Source organism: Falco biarmicus, chromosome 7 (genome assembly GCF_023638135.1).
Source record: "Falco biarmicus isolate bFalBia1 chromosome 7, bFalBia1.pri, whole genome shotgun sequence".
NCBI classification, from domain to species: Eukaryota; Metazoa; Chordata; class Aves; order Falconiformes; family Falconidae; genus Falco; species Falco biarmicus.
This window is the reverse complement of record NC_079294.1, coordinates 56555813-56574586: the sequence shown is the minus strand read 5'-3', so window position 1 is coordinate 56574586 and position 18774 is coordinate 56555813. Positions and strand designations below refer to the sequence as shown.

At 46.4% G+C, this 18774-nt stretch overlaps 1 protein-coding gene across 13 annotated transcripts in view; it reads right to left on the bottom strand.

The window, feature by feature from the left end:
- ATOSA (atos homolog A) overlaps positions 1-17476 on the bottom strand; it is a 48312-nt gene extending 30836 nt beyond the window's left edge. For 6 of the 13 annotated variants that reach the window (XM_056347155.1, XM_056347146.1, XM_056347149.1 and 3 more), the window contains exon 1: positions 16621-17476. Coding sequence is in view for 2 of the 13 variants with exons in the window: in XM_056347162.1 (XP_056203137.1) it covers positions 16621-16636 (16 nt within the window). In the remaining 11 variants the exon portion in view is untranslated. Of the gene's footprint in view, positions 1-5367; positions 5458-7087; positions 7106-12925; positions 12944-16620 lie in introns of those variants that run through there. The other 7 variants (XM_056347165.1, XM_056347166.1, XM_056347163.1 and 4 more) reach the window with 7 other exon arrangements.
- Positions 17477-18774: the final 1298 nt, after the last annotated feature.

The window sequence follows — 18774 nt, the reverse complement described above, 5'->3', positions numbered from 1 at the left end:
GTCCGAGAATACAACAGCTTGGTACACATCTACATGAAGGACAGACCTGATTCTGTAAAGCAGCCACTGTAGTGGTGCAAGACCCGCAGGCATAGATGCACCTCTCAAAACCAGCAAGAGCTGAAGGAACTGTGTGTTCTTAACAGCATCGATAAAACAGACTTACAACAGGTTGTTTACACTTTATGAGAAGTGACCTGCATTCAGTAACATACACAGGTCTGGTTCACAGCTGTCCCCGGGAAGCAGATCAAAAACCACCTCAGAAGCACTTCCCCCCAGCGGTTTCTGTGCCACGAAGGTTCGTCTACATGAACACTCCTTCAGGTGTCCTACCTAAAAAGAGATATTGAACCTTCCACCTTGAATTTAACTATAGCAGGTACAGGAACTGTAGGGTAACTTGGCTATCAAAATAATAAAGATAACACTCGGGGCCCTCCTAGCACCCTGCTCCCAGCACCCAAACAGCAAAAAGAGCACAGACGAAGAAGGGCTGGAGCAGTGTTTCTCCAGAACAGTCTTTAGCAACAGCACCAAAGGGGCAGAGAAGGTCCTACCCTGGCCAGCGGCAAACAGCTTCAGCCCCCTCTGTGGCCCTCACTACAGGCCTCCACTATCTTACGGCCACATTCCCTGGTCCCACCGAGGAGGATAAACACCCAGCTGCACGCACAAGTCAGATGAAAGGCCACGTCCACCCCACGAGCTACACAGGCTCTTCCTTGCTCCTCTGTGACCTCCAGACCTCCAGAGCTTCCGACCTCCTTCTCCTTTTCCCCCTTGCAACACTATTCGAATGGCAGCAGGTAATTTTCATGTTAAGGGAAATGAAAAGGATTCAGATAGATCTGCTCATATTATAAACTTCTGTATTTAAAGTAACGCTTTAACTGCCAGCCATTTTAAAGTATATAGTACTTCAGACATCTTTTAGAAAGATCTGACAGGAACTAAAATACGTGAGGCCTCTAGGAATTCATATCCACGTTCTCTTGGTTTACATTTTCGCCTTCTCCAGCTGGTCTGCTTTGCCTTTTAAAATTTTGAAGTTGTAAAACCAACAAGTTATCTTCAGTTTCATAAACTCTGCTAAAACTGGAGAGAAAAAAAAAAAGTGTTAGTTGCCATGGCAGCAGTGAGGAGTCCCTGGGTCAGGATGCAGAGAACTTCTCTTGTTCTGGCTGATCATTTGCATCAGAAGTTCAGCCATCTGTTATTAACTATTTAACAACAGTCTTGCTTGTTAGTGCTGGTACTTGCTATTTCAGTTTACAGAATCTATCTCCTCACCTTCAGCCCTTTTGTAAATCCCCTAATTAATGTGGAAATTCATCTGAGGGCTCAGTTATCTTTCAGGTAGGATGACCACCATTACTTAAACTTGGTCAATATTCTCCTTTCTCACCAAGGAAAAAGCATACACTTATGCAGACACCAACCTCTGAAAGCAGCAGCTTTATTGCTAGAGACATCAATTTGATAAGAATTTCATCAGAAGTAGATGATGCAGCTGAACTTCAAGACAGGCTATAACCTTCCCATTTAAGCACACTCAACTCTATGTTATATTCCCAAGTACCACAGCATCCCTTGATCTTCTATGTCCCATCTTCTCAACATTGCAGAAAAAAACAGTGTGGTAATTTTATTTCAAAGTAAATAGCATAGATTCAGCCATGTGTTACTAGCAAGGAAATACTGCCTCTTATTCCCTACAGGAATCTGAAATATATTCATCTACTAGTTGTATATATTAAGAAAACAGAAAGTTCTCACGCTTCCAAGCTCAGAATTGTGGAGTTAAAAATCTTCCACCTTATCTTGACTTCACTATCTTCATTCAAATCTGTATGACCTAAAAAGCAAAATACTCTTTCTGAATCTAGTCCTAGGAAAGCAGGCCAGTCTTGTTGCTCCTCACTCATCATGCCCTCAGAAGAAAAAGTGGGAAGCTATACAATGACAAAAGGGAAACAACATGACTGCTTCTTTGCCTAAAACTACTTCACCAAAACAAAACAAAAAATCAGTACTATTAGGAGCAAGTAAGAGGCCTTCAGCAGGGAGTCCTTGTTTCAGCCATTTAACACTTTAAACACTGCATCACATAGGCTAAGAGCACTCTGCACACAGGTACAGCCAGTAAAACTCAGATCCTCTGAACTTATAAAGTGGAAGAAAAATGTGAAAAGTATTTACGTGGGAATATGGAAAGAGAGTTACAGAGCATCAGAAGACTAATTCATACATCCAAATAACAAGACAGTATTTTCCAGGCTAGTCTTCCATTCAGATGACAAGCAGACTGGCAGACTGTTACATGCACCAGCAATCTCAGTGTGGCAACACCTGGTGCAGAGGACAGCACATGCCTTCTCAGATTCTGCAAAGATGAGAGATTTGGTAAATACAACCACACGTGCATAAGACAGATCTGATAACACAGCGGTTTAGAGACCCACGTGATATTGCATCAAAACAAAAAGGCAGTTTCATTACTTCTGGTTCCAATAAGAGCGATGCAACTGAACAGTCTAGAGGTGTCTGAAAAAGTTTTTCTTTCAGCATGTTCAGGAAAAGTCTCCATTACAGACACTCAACTTCACATGCAAAGGCTTGGTGAATTACAACCAAGGCAGCTTTCTGACTATCAAACCACGTCAACTCCAGAGACTTGCTTCAACTCCAAGAGGCTATGTGAACACTGATGGCATACCTAAGCCCAAGATAAATACAGTTACACAGGGGAAGAACTGTTAAGCACGTTTTCTACCTACATGAGGCACCTACTAATGCCACTGCACTGCCTTTTTAATTCCCCAGAATAACTGAAAAACAAGAAAATAAGAAACAAACCAAACAGCGCCAATGCACTGTTAATAATAAAAGCTTTTAAAGAATATTCACAAGGAGAAGAGATAGAAACACTCAAGAATTCAAGAATTTTATTTTAATGGACAACACATTAAACATTAGATATATATGTGTTCAGGTTAAGTAGGAGCTGATACTCAACTTTATTACAACATCATGTCAGAAATCACACCTACAAGCTGGAAATTTCTGCAGTGCTGCTGCTAGAACAAAACTATCAGGGTACTTAAAAAAGCACAGGAAAAAAAGCACAGGACTTGTGAAGAACTGTGTCCTCAGGTGAGGAATGTAGATTAAGAATCCCATTATTTTATCTGAAATAAAGAAAAAGACAAAAAGCCCAGAGCAAACTACTTCCGTGACATCTGACCTCTTCTACTGCAGTTTCTTTCTGTATTCATCTTCTCTTTGTGCTTTCCTACTTCATCTCTCAAAACTTTGATGTTACAACCTGTTCATTGTCATCCAAGTGGTGGGTAATTTATCTTGTGGAACCTTGTCAGAACACGTTTGACCACCCAAAAATCCTCCTCCTAGCTAGTGAGGCTACCTCCAGCGTCAGTAGGTTTGCTTCACCATTTGCAGTCCGGATTATTATGAGGGTGGGGTGGAGGGAAAGGAGTAAGGCTAGCAGACCAAAGGCAGAGACTGCACTTCTTCATCAGAATTGCAAGGGGCTCTGAAAGAACTGAGGTGAAACTGAGGATGGTGGAGCAGCATGAAGCTCCTCAGGTAAGTTTTCCAGTGCTATTAACCTTCACCTACAAGGCCTGCCCTTAAGCGGTTAAACAGTAACCTGCAAAAGTAAAAAAGTTACAAGAGAGACAATATACGCTTCTCATTTAAAATTCTGGGAGAATGGCCAGGCCCGTAAAATTGTTTTTAATTTGGGAGGATAAATGAGGACATCACAACTCTCAAGCTGTGTAAAAGACTGCTCATTTTAAAATGGACACCAGAGCCTACTACGGAACTTCAAATGCACAAAACAAAAGAATGTTTTTGATAGTTTTAGAACTGAACTGTGTCACACAGCACAATTCAGCTATTTACAAGTTTCCACATTATAAGTCATGTTATTAAGCTTTAATAGTATTCTGGTAAGCAAAAGAATAAAATGTTACACAAGGTCAAAATTTAAAGGCTTAACAGAATTTCAGCCAAGAATCTAGTTTGCTTCCCTCTGTCCTAATATATGGCAATTTTCTGTATAGCAAAATGGCAGACGTGAACACGTTTAAAATTTAATATATGTAATTATGAAATTTTGCTTTGTCCTCTCAAAAATTCCTTACTACTTCACAAAGCAGTGCTTCAGTGATTCAAAACCAATATTCCCACACAAACCACAAGACTACACTAGTGGAATTGTTCCTCCTCCTTTATCGGGAGGTGAACATCTAACATCAGCGGGCTCACTGAAGCTAGAGCTCCAGTACCTTTCGAAGGACCACCAACAAGCTCTAGACCCAGGATGAAAATACATGCACCTACTTGGCTGGAACAACTTTGCATTTTTAGAGAACAGGTTTCCATAAAAAGGAATGGATAATCCTCCATTCAGCACCGAGTTCAGTATGCTATTTAGCTTTAAACACAGCATACAGTTGAACAGCCAGCAAGTTGCTAATTAAAAATATGTATTTTTAAGTTGTCCCCAAAGCTTCATTTGCCCCAAGACAAACAAGTGGTGGCAAAGGGCTGATAATGCTTTCATGCATTGTTTCTAGCAGAAATCAAAATACTGTAATAGTTTCCTCCTGCTGGAGGGGAAAAAAAAAAAAAAGGAGAGAGAAACTTGACCTACATAACAAGGCACAGAAGAAACTCAGTTAAGCTTCAGCGTGTTTTTGGGAGAGGGGAGAGGTTTTTTTCCTCCCTAACAATGAAAAGTCAAGCAGTTACATATGGCTACACTAACTACAACTGTTAGCAGATCTGACATTGAACTAGATGTCTCTCTTGTAAGACTTAAAAACATCCTGCTCCTGTCCCAGACCATTTAATACCCTTGCCCTACCCTTGTAATGGATTAACAGAGGTATAATTTGTAGGCTGTCCATTACTTTCAAGAGAGGTTGGAAAAGATATATATATATATAGAAAAAAAAAGGCCTCGAAAAGGCTAACGTTTCATAGGCTCAGTATACGGCCCAAAAGGAAGAACATATGGTGAAAGTGTTTGGGTTTTTAAAGGCACTATTTACAGACCAAGTACAGCACGCTCCCCCGGCTCGGCCGGGCAGGCAGCATTCAGCACTGCCGGACTGCAAATCCCCCTTCGCATCAAACCACCGCCAGCCCCCACCGAGCCTCCTACAGCCACACAGCTCGGCTCGCCTCCAGCCCGGGAAGCCCCCCCCGCCCCCCCGCCGCCGCCCCCCCCTCGCAGTCATCTCGGCCCCATCCTCCGCGGGCAGCCGGCGCCGGGTCCCGCACCGGGCCGAGCGCGGGGAGCGGCGGGGGGCCCGGTTCCCCGCCGGTACACACCTTCTCTGCGCGGCCCTGTGCTCCCGCAGCGCGCCCCGCCGCCGCGCCGCCGCGGGTGGGTGCCCACGGCATCTTCCACAAAGGAGGCAGAGTAGCGGCGCGCATAGCAACAGGGCCGGCGCCGATTGGCCCCGCCGGGCGAGCGCCGGCCCCTCGGCGGCCCGGCCCGGCCCCCCCCCCCGCCCCCGGCCGGCTCCGCCGGGGCAGGTGAGCGGGGGGGACCCGCGGCTGCAGGCGGTGCCGAGGTGCCGCTGCCAACCCGGCCGGGCGCCAGCGCCACGCGTGCCCCTGCCCGGGAGCGGGCTGCCCACACGCGTGGGGGCGGGCGGGGCCGGGCACCGCGTCCCCGGGGCACAGCCCCGCCCCCCCCGGCGGCAGCGCAGGGGACCCCGCTGGCACCGCTACCTGCACCAGCGGCTCGCCGGGCGCCCTGGCACGGCGCGTGTAACGCTCACGGCCGGCACCGCGTCCCAAGGCCAGCCCCGAGCGGCGCCGGCTGCCAGGCCGTGTGCATTTAGAGCTGGAGTGGGAAATCACGGCGGCCGCCCCCACCCCCCACCCCTCAACCCCCCCGGCAGCACTCGCTGCCGTCCAGCTGCGGCGCCGCGTCCCCCCGGCCTCAGCCCCCCGCCCCAGCCGGAGCGACCCACACACACACACACTCCCTCAATTTTATATTTATAATTTCATTTATGAAGCTGTTTCAAGAGACTACCCTCAAGGCTGTGCACATCCTCCTAGGTGCAGTCTAAGCAACGTCACCCACACTCATTTCAGCCAGTTCTTACCCATTTACAACAACCAAAGTCAGATGGCATTCACTGCATTAACATCATCGCCCCCTCCCCCCCAAAAAAAAAAATATGAAAGGCTTACACTCAGCCTAACCACATCACAAAACAAGACTAAAACTCTCGTTCTGTAATTAGATACCACAGAACTCCACAACCACACCGAAAATCCAGCAGCACTAACCCCTTCAAGAGCATGGAAAACATGCTGCATACTCCACAGAACTGCGACTTGTCCCCACTCGCATTTTATAGAGCAGTATCATTTAGCTCTGGTTGCAAGAAAACATCACCTGTACAAGACTTTTAAGTAGACATTTTATCCAAGGACAGTTGGGTAACTTTTAGCTCTTGGTCCATTTCACGATTGTAGATGCAGATAGCGCCTTACAGAAAGTTACACACAAAATAGACCATTTCATTTGTCACTATGACATTCAGGCTTCCTGTATATTTTATCTCAATTTGCTTTCCAAGTATTTTTCTTTCATGGAACATTTACTTCTACAAAAACACCCCAGTCTTCTGAAAAAATAAAAAAAAAACCCCAAAACAACAATTTCCAGTTTTCTTAACCAAGCAACCACCTAGCCTTTGGAAAAAGTACTCAGATTATTTTCTGTGAAACAGTTATTCAATACCTATGGGAGGAATGGGAGGGGTAAGAGGAATATTTATCACACTGGTAAACACAGTGTGTCTAAAAGTTTTGCTAACAAGAGGCAGAGGCAGCAACCCCGAATCAATTCCCACGGGAGCCGGCAGAGACAATATTCAGGAACCACCAGTTGTTTTTACAGGCCAACTAACAATGCTTTATTGATGAGCAGCTGCCTCTAGCCAACAGGCATACCCACCCACCACAGCGCTCCCCAACAGTTTCCCCACATTGGGCTACTGGGGGGCAACCACAAAGATCCTTTCCACACCTGATATTCTTCAAACGCAGGAAAAGCAGGACAGCACGTTGACACTCCAGCTTCTAAGCTTACGGTCCTAAGCCAGCCATAGGTATGCAGAACTCTGCTCTGTGCCTGTTTGTGGAAGAACACCCCAGAAATGAATGCATCTGGCCTAACAAAAAGCTAAATTTAGCAACTGCAATATTAGAAATTCCACCCAAAAACCCCATCTTGAAGCATGGTACTCATTTATCAGTTTGATCTCATGCTCTTCCACAAATTCCAGCAGAGGCACCAGATACAGATGATAACATTGCTAGCCTGAATGAACATAAGAGAATACAGTAGCACATGGAGATATACATAGGACTTTATCCTAAGGTGTGTATTCCATCATCATAAAGTAGCTGCACTTAAAATACTACTAATACCCCTGCAGTTTTAATACTGTGCAAAATGACGAGTAATAAGCAAGATGAACATACTGTACTTTAACCCACCTTCTGCCACAAAAATAACACTTACCAAAACACCAAAAAAAAAAAGAGCTCTTGAGAAAAGTAGATTTTATCCCAACGCAAACCTTAGGAATAAGCAGTCCTACACATTTGACAAAGCAGGAAATCACAGCCAAGGATGGTTCATCTCAGTATCAAGTCAACTACACGTCAATTCAGAGGCACTTGCCAGTAGACGTAACTGGCACCATCCCCACGTTACAAAAACCACAGAACTTCAGCCTTTGGAGGCCTGTGCCAAAGCACAGGATGTCTAGTAACATGCTAGTTCAGTTTCTAGCCCTGCCTCGTGCAAGAGAAGTGAGGTACGCACATGACCCCTAAAGGAGCAACGCGTTAAGTGACTTCACGGCACCTTACGTTTGCACAGGCTAGTTGGAGAGACAAGCTAAAAACAAAAGCACACTCCTATCAATGCACCCCTTGCTTGAAACAATCATTTTGGATTAAGTTATTAATTTGCAGGATATAAAACTACAAAGCACTCTCACACTGACAACCCTGCTCCCCTTTTCCCCCCCTCAGATCCACAACTCCTCAGAACAAAGCTGAGGTCAGTTCTTGATGCTTGCAGTGCATGTTGAAGAGCTGGTAAGACATACCATTCAGTCTTCATAATTTATGTATAGTTTTCCTTTTTCTGATGTTTAAACTCGAATTTCTTGAGTGAGAAAGACTACATATAGTCTACAGCAGACCTAGAAAAGTTGAAAGCATCAGATTCTAAGTTCCACTATGATTTTAAAACAGAACAAAAAAAAAAAAAAAATCAGTGCATATCACAAAGCTGCTCAAAATTTCATACTAGCAGCTTAACTGAGGATGAAATACAGCCAGCTTACAAGTGTCCTAAAACATTTATGAAAGGTCATTATGTATTCTCAACACAAAAATGGGATGAAAGAACATACAATGCATATCAAGCACCATCACTTAACCTTTTCTTTCTAGTGGATCCAAACCACTTTCTCATAGAAACTTGTTAATTCAGTGAGACTACCAGTAGGAAACCTCCAAAGGCAGTACAGTAATAGCCAGGTATGTCAATTTTAGTTAACTTAATTGCACAATGTAAGATGAGGCAGACAGATGTGTAGTCTAGCAGTTGTGTATTGATCTCCTAATCTCTACTCTCAAATTTTCTAGTATTATCAACTATTCCTCCTGCTTCAGCCTTATAAACTGGCTACTTGGTTTTACTCATTCACTTTTTAACATCATGCATGCTTCTAAAACAGGTCCTCCACACCGTGCTTGTGTTAGCATGGTGTAAAGCAGTTACGTTGTGACTACTGCTACTACTGTAGTTATGGTAGAAATTACCTAGATGACTCCTCCAATTCTAGTCCTCCAGATACTTTGTCTTTCAGGGCTTCTCCACAGTAAACAAGATTTCTTTGGCCACTCAAATAGCATGTGCTTCAAAAGGAAGAAGCACCAACCTCTCCACCCCTCCAAGTCTGCAAAGCCTTCTACCAAACTTGCTGACCTGCCTGAAAGTGTCACTTGGAGCCAGTTTCTTTCACTTACGTTGTTGGGCTACTGCCCTGCCAGGGAACCAAGGAGAACAATACCTGGCAGGGAGAAGGGCTTCCCATCACTCTGTAAAAAGAGCGTGCTGACCCCAGCAGTTCTTCCTGCACCTCTGCTTCTCCTTCCCAACCCTCAGAAGAAACCACCACCACCCTACCACCTCCTGCCATGATACTGACTGTATTAAGGATACGGGCTAATACCATCCTCAGTTCTGCTGAAGTACTCTCCCTCAGCCCTTCCCTCCTCCAGTATACCCAACAAGACAATACTTGCACAACACCCTGAGAAGCTTAATTTACTACAACACACAGAAGTGTAAAACCTGCCCTAGAAATCCTGAAGGCTCAGCAGCAGGAAAAGGAATCCGTGCACAGCACCACGAAGTTAAACTAGCACAAGCAGTCAGTCACCTGCTTGTAGTCTCACTAAGGAAGTTCACAATCCAAAATGGACTGACTTACCAACCTGGTTCCCAGGGATCTTAATGGAAAAAAAAACAAACCCAAACAAAAAACACACCACTAACTTCACAGGATACGCAATGTAAAACAGATGACATGGCTCATGTGCAACCAGAGGTTCCTTATTTCAGATACATTCTCTTCTGTTTTAATTATACCTCAGAAGAAAACCCAGCTTGCTTTTTCCCTGGGAACAAAGAAGTCATACTTGGCAATAGGTTTGGGAAATGCATTGACCACTGCTAAGAGAAAAGTGGAAGTGCCCCATGGTTACTGGGTACTACACATCCGGACAGAGAGAAAACAGATGCCTTCCCACAAAATGTAAAGTGGTCAAATCAAAATAAATGTGTATGGGGGGAACTGAAGAACTCCCCTTACTGCTCTTAAAGAAACAAAGTTGTCCAGAAGACTTCTTAGTAAGACTAGTTTGTCCACCTTCATTCATAACAAGGATTCTTACATTCAGGACAGACATGAAGCATCACTAGTATTTCACATGTGGAGCGCTTCACACAGAGCTCTCCTCTCCAAATCATCCCTGACAATGTCCTCACACTATCCTGTTACATCTTTGCATTTTGCGTCAACACAATGTAGTAATACCATCCCAGAGAGCAACTTTAAATAGTTTTGGTCCCAAAGCTAACATTAAAAGGTAACACAACAATCACTAGCCAAAAGAATTAGTCAGGCCCATTTAACAAGGAAGAAAATGCATTAATACAAATGAGTTTGATCTGATTTGGCCAGAACAACACTAAATTGTTAAGAACAGCGGGAGAATTTTCATTACTATCTTACAACTCAATTATACTGCTTACAAATAGCCTTTCTAAAACAATATCTCTTCCAATCTTAGTAAAGTTATATGTGCAGATCAAGAATAACCGCACAGGGCTTCAGCTGCGTGTAGTTACAGTCATCCCACCCTGCACAGGACCAGCAGAGAAAGGAATATGTAATGAATGAGAAGTCTTCCAAAGTCCAACTACCTACCCAAGTCCAAAAGGCACTCTTCTGTATTTGCATTCACCCAGGTTTATAGACATCCTTAATTGCCTACTTATAATGAAGCTTTTGTACTTGGTAGTACAAAGGTAACCATGCAATTGTACATGCACTTCTAAAACAATTCCAGCTTAAAAACTGGCTTCTGTCTAAGCATTAAATAAAAATGACCTGCAAAGACCGAACAATTTACTACCACTTTGAAAGACAATGATGAGACACCTTCAAAAAATCTAAAAAACATGTTTACCAAGTTTCATATCAAATGGAGAAAGCAGTTCTTATAGCTATACTTAAAACTGCAAGACCTTGTTGACTGCAAGAACTGCCAGTAACTGCTGGACTGTTGCTCCAAGCTTGTTGCTGATAGGATAAAACGCTATGGCTATTTCACCACCATTTAACAGTTGCTTTTAGTAGATGTTTGTCAAAATCACAAAGAAACATTTTGTAAACAGCGAGGCAGACAGAACAAGTTCTTTTAACAAATGTCATATAGCTGGTTTGTTCCCGTCAGTTCCTCTGTTTTCACAGAAGATTTCTAATTTTAATAAGCAGAACTCTATTTGGCAACAAACTCACATCTCTCATGAGAATCTGTATTTATGAATGCTAGCTTATTTTTAAAAACATTTAGAAGCTGGCAGACCTCAGATCCAGTAATAGTTTCAACACTGCCCCTTAACAACAAAATTCAACCTAACATGCTTCAGCCCTGGGATCTGATCTGGTATACCAAAGTATTCTTACTTCAGCAAGTAAAGAATACAGTCAGTTACATAGCCCAAGCCTATGGGCTTGGCATATCCACAAGCCCCAAAATATCCACCTAAATGCCACTCCAGCAGCATCTGTTTTAGTAACGAGTCCCTCTGAAGGTGGCTAGTACAGACAACGCCAACCACACAGAAAGAAAATGGCACAGTTGTTACCAGCAGGGTTCTTCTCTCTGACAAACCCACACACAGTGAAGAACTCTGGCTGTTGAACACTGATAAAAAGCATTGCTCCAACTCAAGGGCTACTCCGGCAACAGAACTTGCCTCACTGTCGACATCTAGGTACAAGCTGAAAAAGCTAAGGATTCTTCCAAGTTAAATTTTTGTGGTAATAAAATTTATATTATTAATAATAAATAATAATAATAAAAGAACATCTATTCCCATTTCTTCAGTGCAAGGACAGAGCTGTATTGAAAGCTCACAGGTCCTACTCTCGATTTAAAAATAAAATAAAATTTAAAAAGGCTTATATTCCTGATCACTCATCCTCATTCACTGCATCTATATATAATGTGTTATCAGGACAAATCTGCTCTCCCCAAAGATTAAAGCTAGATGGCTTCATGCCTTATAAATGGAATCTGAGTGTAATATCCTGACCACCTGTCAGTTTGGTTGATTTGATTGGGGTTTTTTTTATCCTAAACAGTTTTAGGTTTTCTTTCTTTTCAATAATAAGTTGGGGTTTTTTATTTGAAAGTAATCCACATAGGAAAAGCAGGCACACCTCCCTTTCCTGCCCATCAGAGCTAGCCTCCCTTGCCACACACCCCTCCTGGCACGTGTCCCAGCGCGGCACCGCGTGGCACCAGCACGCCTCCCTCCCAGGCCTGGGCGCAGCGTCACCTCCAGCTCATTATCACCCAACCTGCACTTACCTGTGGCAACCAAGCCCGAAGCATCGCCCAAACACTTTTGGAGTGACAGCTCTACTAAGCAGGAAGCACCTCATTTCCACTTTATTACTTTGTTTACTGGCTACGTTGTTCCACCATGGAAAAGTTTATGTGCTTTGCGACATTTCACTGAGAAGATATTATAAAATTAAAGTGCCTGTATCACCGCACAATGCAGGACACTAAAATACCAGCCATCCTTTCCCAAAAGGTATTTTCACTTCTTGATCTGCATACTCTGTAGTACATCTTTGCTAAAAAGTTTTCGACAAAATCCTTCACAAAGTTAATATAGGGCATAAAACTAAGGCTTATTTTTAATAACAAGGATCTTCTCCAGATGTCCTAACTTAACAACTAACTCCACAGCTCCCAAACACCCTGGCTCCACTCTCTTCCCCCAACCCTATGCCTCCTCATCCTTCCTCCTACGGATTTGAAGAAAAAGCCTTCTATCAATTGTTTGTCTTCATTAATCTCTCCTCCAGCTTTCCTCAGAGACACATCCAGAAATCCTTCAGCCATGTTTCCAACAGGAGGTAGTAAACAGACTTTCGTTGAACCCAAAGAGTTAGCTCCTTTCCATACCAAGCCACCAAATAAGGTGGAAGAAAGTCTCCTAACCCAGTTACCACATACAAACAGACCCAGAGGCACATACCAGAGTTTGACTTGCAAAGAAGGAAGGAGAAGAGAAAAAGCAATCTTCAGACTGATTGTTCCTCTCTTGTAGACAGAAAGCCTTTTCTTCAAATTAGGATAATCTCAAGGAGGGAATTAATGCTTCAGAAAGTAAGAGACAACTGCTTTTTGCTTAATTTGTATGTGAAAACACAGCAGCCTCTACACAAAGAGCACACAGCCGAGGAATAAACAAAGCAAGGTAATAAAAAAAAGTAAGAAGACACTAGTATAAGAAGATAAAAAATAGCCAGCATGCATTTAGAGACAAACGAGCCTGTCTTCCTCCTCTAACTGATCATTCATGCAGTGAGGGGGAGGGAGGAGGAAGGAGCAGTAACTGAGCTGTTTAGACTATAGTAAGACTTTTGATGTCTTGTAACATTCCCACAGTAAAATGACTATACTGTAGATTCATCTAAACCACAAGATTTTTTCCAGTTGTGCACCGAGTGTACTCTAAGAGTACATAACGAGCCTTCCGAGTTTGGCAGTAAGCTATCACCCTGACATTATGCAATGTTTTCATTAACTCCGATGGTGAAACAGTGTGTTTATACAGTTTATGAACAAAGCTGAACTGGAACACTTTGCAAGCACTCTTCTACAAAGCCTAGTTCTGCCTTCCAAGCTCAATAAACTGGCAAAGCGATCAGAAGTCATTAGAACTAAGTTCAATAGAAGCAAGAGCAAAGCTCTGTACTTGAGAAAAGGAAACGGCGGTCCAAACATGCAACGCGAAGCAGCTGACTAGGCAGCTGTACTGCAGCAACTAAATCGTGATGATATCATGGATCAAAGCTAGGTAAACTGATATGTTGTTACTGCAGAAAGACAAAAAAACCTCCACCAAAACTCAAAACGTCACTCCAAAAACACTATGTCAGAAAGGGAGATAAATCATTCCTCTCACTGGCACTGGTGAAGCCTCAGCTGAAGCAAAGTGACTGCTGTATTGTAAGATGCTTCAACACTTCATTTTAAGAATGGCAGCGTAGGAAAGGTAAAGGCAAAGAGCAGCCATGGGTATTTTAGTTACTGCATTCTCTAGATGTAGTATGGAGGTAGTTATATGATTGCATGAGAGCAACCACTGCCCTTCCACGCTGACACCCCAGCCGAGGGGCAAGTCCAGAGTGATTCTCATGAGACATGTCCTGTGAATGCCCTGTGCCTTTGCATGGCAAAGAAATAAGTCCACGTTCTAACCTGCACTTTCAAACCTCTCCTCCTCACTTGCAAAACTGTTCCATGGGTTTGCTATGCAACACTCCACATTCCATCTCCTCTACTGCTCTCATATATCACATGCTTCTATTTGCAATTTTCAAACTTCCCTTATGATAAAGGGAGGTAAGTACCTTCAGGCCAAATTTCCCTTTTTTCTTCATTTCTGCTCATCCTTTTTACCTCCTTAAATTAAAAATATTCTTTAACATTTTGCACTGTTAAAGAAGTGGTTGCACACTTGGATCTCCCCTTTCTTCTGCACCACCCATTTTTGCTGGCGATAACCAGAATCTTATCAGTAGCACGACAAAGGCAAAACCGTACCTTCTTCCAGCATGCCTGGGCATTGCAACAGTTTTTAACTTTAACTAAATAAACTACAGCTCTCTGCTCCGAATGGATTCCCATATAATTATTTGTAAGAATTAAAAAAAAAAATCCAAAGCACTTCAAGCCTCTTTACGTCTGTTTACATGTCGCTTTGTGCATGGATTTGCAGTCTTCTCAGTATTTTGAGGGTCTGTAGAAAAGCGAAGACTGCGGCAAGCAAAGTGGTCTGCTTCTCCCCCGTCCTTTGCTATTAATTTGCGACGATTAGAAGCAGGTGACTGTACAGCTGCTATGCAGAAAGCAGCACATGTAAACATTTGCATGATTCCTGCCTCCTAAGAGTCTCTGTGGGCTGCATGTGGCATTTAGGCAGCACCTTCACAACCCCCTTTGTGCACCACCTTCACACACGGTTAAGCTGGAGCTCTCTGCTAAAATGGCTGGAGATACCCTCCAATGTTTGGCAAGACTGATGATTTATTTCAAGATTATTGTTAATTATCTTAGAAGAGTTTCAAGACATTACTTCTGAAGGGTTTCACCCAGTTTGTGACAGACATTTTACAACAGATAGAAATCTCAATTTTTTAACTGTCAGCTTAGAAAAAAAACACCACCAAAACACTCAAAAACCACAACCACCCAGCAAACTAGTAACTTGTCTTCTTTATAAATGTGGTCCCCTCTATACCAGGATGGTTAAAAACAAAGCATCTGATCACCTATATAGCAACTAAAAATGTTTCCGATGTTCTAATTTGTTCTGTCTAAAAATTAAAGAAAAATAATAGACAAAGTTCACATAGAGGTTTTGAACTGCTACTGCAGAACATTTTAAAGCCACAGTGATTTAGGTTTCACCTGACTATTTTGAAATTTTTTTTCACCTTGACAGTAAACAGCTTTCAAACTTCAGGGTTTGGTATTAAAATCTAAAGAAATTCCAAGAAGAACCTGCCTTGCTGCAATCACTCAGGTAAAGGTTTAGGCAAGTAAGAAACAAGGAGGAAAGCAAAGAGAAAAGCCCATTTCAAATCCCTAGTGTTTAAACCCCATTAATTTATGTATATGTTTATGATAATTTCTGTACTATCTGTGCTCTTGTCACACCATGGTAAGCCTTACAGCATGTACATACAAGAAATCCACCTAAGAGTGGTCATTGACGTGGTGTCGCTATTAGCAAACGTGTCATTAACACACTTAATTAAGACGTGCATGTCATGTAAGTGTTAGCATTTAACACATGGGTATCTAAGTTATATTAAAGTATTTCTCAAGACACCAACGTGACTATAACACCAAAAGAACATGCTTTTTAAACTCTTCATTTTAAAAATCATCATTTTAAAAATCATCAGAACTTCGAGAAACTCCAGTATCTAAGCAGGAATTATTATTTTTTTAATTATCAGAGTTCTACGATAAGCGCTCATAAGATTAAAAAAAATCTTGCTTGAACTAACAGAAATCAATAATCACTGCCCATGTGGATTAAAATAGAAGTCATGCCATATTTTCAACTCTAGGGGCATCAGCAGCTGTTGCTATACTGCAAAAGAGCTGAAGTGTCATAAACATATACGTAGACGGCCGACTTTATTTTTCTGTACAACCAGGCGTCAGTAATCCGGATAAGACGTAACCCAAGGACGGCGAAAAATTCGGTGTCAGCGTGCTGGTTACGATCCGCCCGCTTCATAACTAGAACAAAAACCACCGCGGGGTTATAAACCAACACCGAGGGAAGTTACGGTTATTTCCAAGGCGTCTTTCAGCTGCGCTTTTGCTGGGTTTGGCCCTGTGCGGGCATTGTCTGCCGGTGCCCCGGACCCGCAGCGCGGTGCGGTGCGGGCTCGCCGCCCGCCCAGACAATGGCGAGCCGAGGGGGCAGGAGGGGGCTGGCAGCCCGGTGGCACGGCACCTGCCCGCCGCACAGCCCCACCGCCGGGCTCCCCCCCCGCCCCAGGCGACAGGGGAGGGGGTAAGCAGCGGTAACACCGCTACCCAGCACCAGGCTACCTCCCATCGCGAAAGGGCACAAACGGACAATAAAAAAAACAAACAAACAACAAACCCACCAAAAAAAGGAAATAATGTCGATAAAGCGTTTACCTCGTTCCGGCTTCATCTTCTCCGCTTCCTCAGCCAGGTCCGCGGGCAGCCGCGGTGCGGTGCCTGCTCCCCCCGCCGAGCCGCCTGCCGCGGCCCCCGCCAAGCGAGATTAATGAGTTTTTTCGCGTGTCACAACACGGAGCCGGAGGCCGGGCGCGCCGCGGCGGTGGCCCGGGCCCAGCCGGCAGGGGCAGGCAGGCTGGCGGCGGCCGGCCCGGGGAGGCTGAGTGCCGGCGGCCGCTCCCCGCGCCCGGCCAGGGTGTCCTTCCGTGACACGGCGCCCAGCGGGGCTATTTATAACCTGCCGGGGAAAAAATCCCACAACAACAGACCTCGGCTCACCCCCGGCCGCGCCGGCTCTGAGTCACCGCGGCCCCGGGCGATGGCAGCCCCGGCCGGAGTCCCCTCCCTCCCGCCGGCCCCGAGGAGGGCAGGCGAGCGGCCCCCCGCCCCGCCGGGCCCGCGGCCCTGCGACCTGTCACCAGCCGGCGGCTGGCGGCGGGGGGCTGCCCGGCACCTTCATCCCCGGCCCCGCCGCTGCCGCCCGGGCTGCCGGGCGCTGCCCCCCGCGCTTCGCCCCGGTCAGACCGCCCGCCCCTCCGGCCGCCGCGCAGCGCCGCGCTCCATGGCTCTGCCTCCCGCCCTTCCTCCTCCTCGCCGCTGACTAGCTCCCCTCCTCTCCGCCGGGCACTCCCCGCCTCCCGCCGAGCGGGGCACACACATCACAGCCCGGCGGCAGCGGGCAGGGCACAGCTCGGCCGCGGGGGGACCCGCCACGCTCGGCCTTCGACTGGCCGGCGGAGGGGTGGGGGGCACGGGGGGACACTGGACACACGGCCCGCTGCAGCCGCCCGCCGGGACCGCGGGACCCCGCTCCGCCCCCGCCCCGGCCGGGCCCAACCGCACCGCCCGTCGCCCGCCCCACGTGCTCCGCGGCAGCCAATCCCCTGCCATCACTTCCGGCCTGGCCCCCGCCCGCCGAGCAACTCTGTTGCCATAGCAACAGCGCGCCGGCCTGGCCGGGGCCTGCCGGCGGTGGCGAGTACGGCCGGGCTCGGCCCGGCTCGGCCCGGCTCGGCCGCGGCTCATCGGCTTACCTAAACGGCACCCTCCCCCCGCCCTGCAGGCTCTTTGGCGGGCAGGTTCCCACCTCGCTCACCCGGCTCTGGCGGAGGCTGCCGCGGCCCTCAGCCCGCTCCCGCGAAAGGCCTCGGCACTGCTGCTGGCCCGCTCCCCCCGCTTCGCCCCGTGCAGCTACGCGGGGACTCCCGCGCTGGCCCCCCCGTACTGCCACACGAGCGCCTGCCCATCTATGCGGGTATATATAGGCGCCTGCTGAGCGGTGATTCCAGTGTGAACTGCCGACCCGGCGGGAGGCCTTGCCCCGCCCGGCGGCCAGAGGAGCTGCGAAGGGCGGGGGGCGGCCTCGGCTGTGCCCCTGGCCCGGGGGCGGCCACTGCCCCGCCGCCTCCCCCTCACAGGCCCGCTGGCAGCCCTGCGCGGCAGCGCGGCGCTTGGCACTCACTTGACGCTGATAACTATTTTGTGCGGAGAAACAATGGAGCCAGCTGGGCTGGGGTTGCACAACCGCCTTAATCCAGCAGAAATTCAAGTTTCCCCGAGAGGGACGGGCCGCACCATCCCGCACCTCAAGGCTGCCAGTGCCCACGCTGCCAGTGCCACCACGGAAAGTGGGGGAACAAGCTGCTGTGATGATGGGGCTCCCCCTTTCACCAGGGGCCCAGATCTATGCAGGCTAAAGCAGCGGCAGTGCCAAGGCCTCATGAGAGCAGAGATTTCTTTCAGGGAAAGGCCCTATCTCACCCGGCGGCTGTACCAAGGCCAGGCAGGGCCCCGCAGACAGCTCTATTGCTCTGAGTCGGACTCAGAAAAAGACAGATGAGATGATACAGGCCTCTCTTGCTTTAATGTGGTCCTGTAGTTGGGCTGTACAGAGACACCATCACACCTCCAGTCATTACACTGGCAATTCCCTGCCGCTGTGATTGTTTACAAATCCTTCCATCTTACAGACCAGTCCCTATGGGGGGCACTCACTCCCTACAACAAGATCATTTAAAAATACGCACACCCTCTGCCCTTTTTATACAGAAACAATACACATGGATCAGTCAACTCCCCATCCTTTCTAGG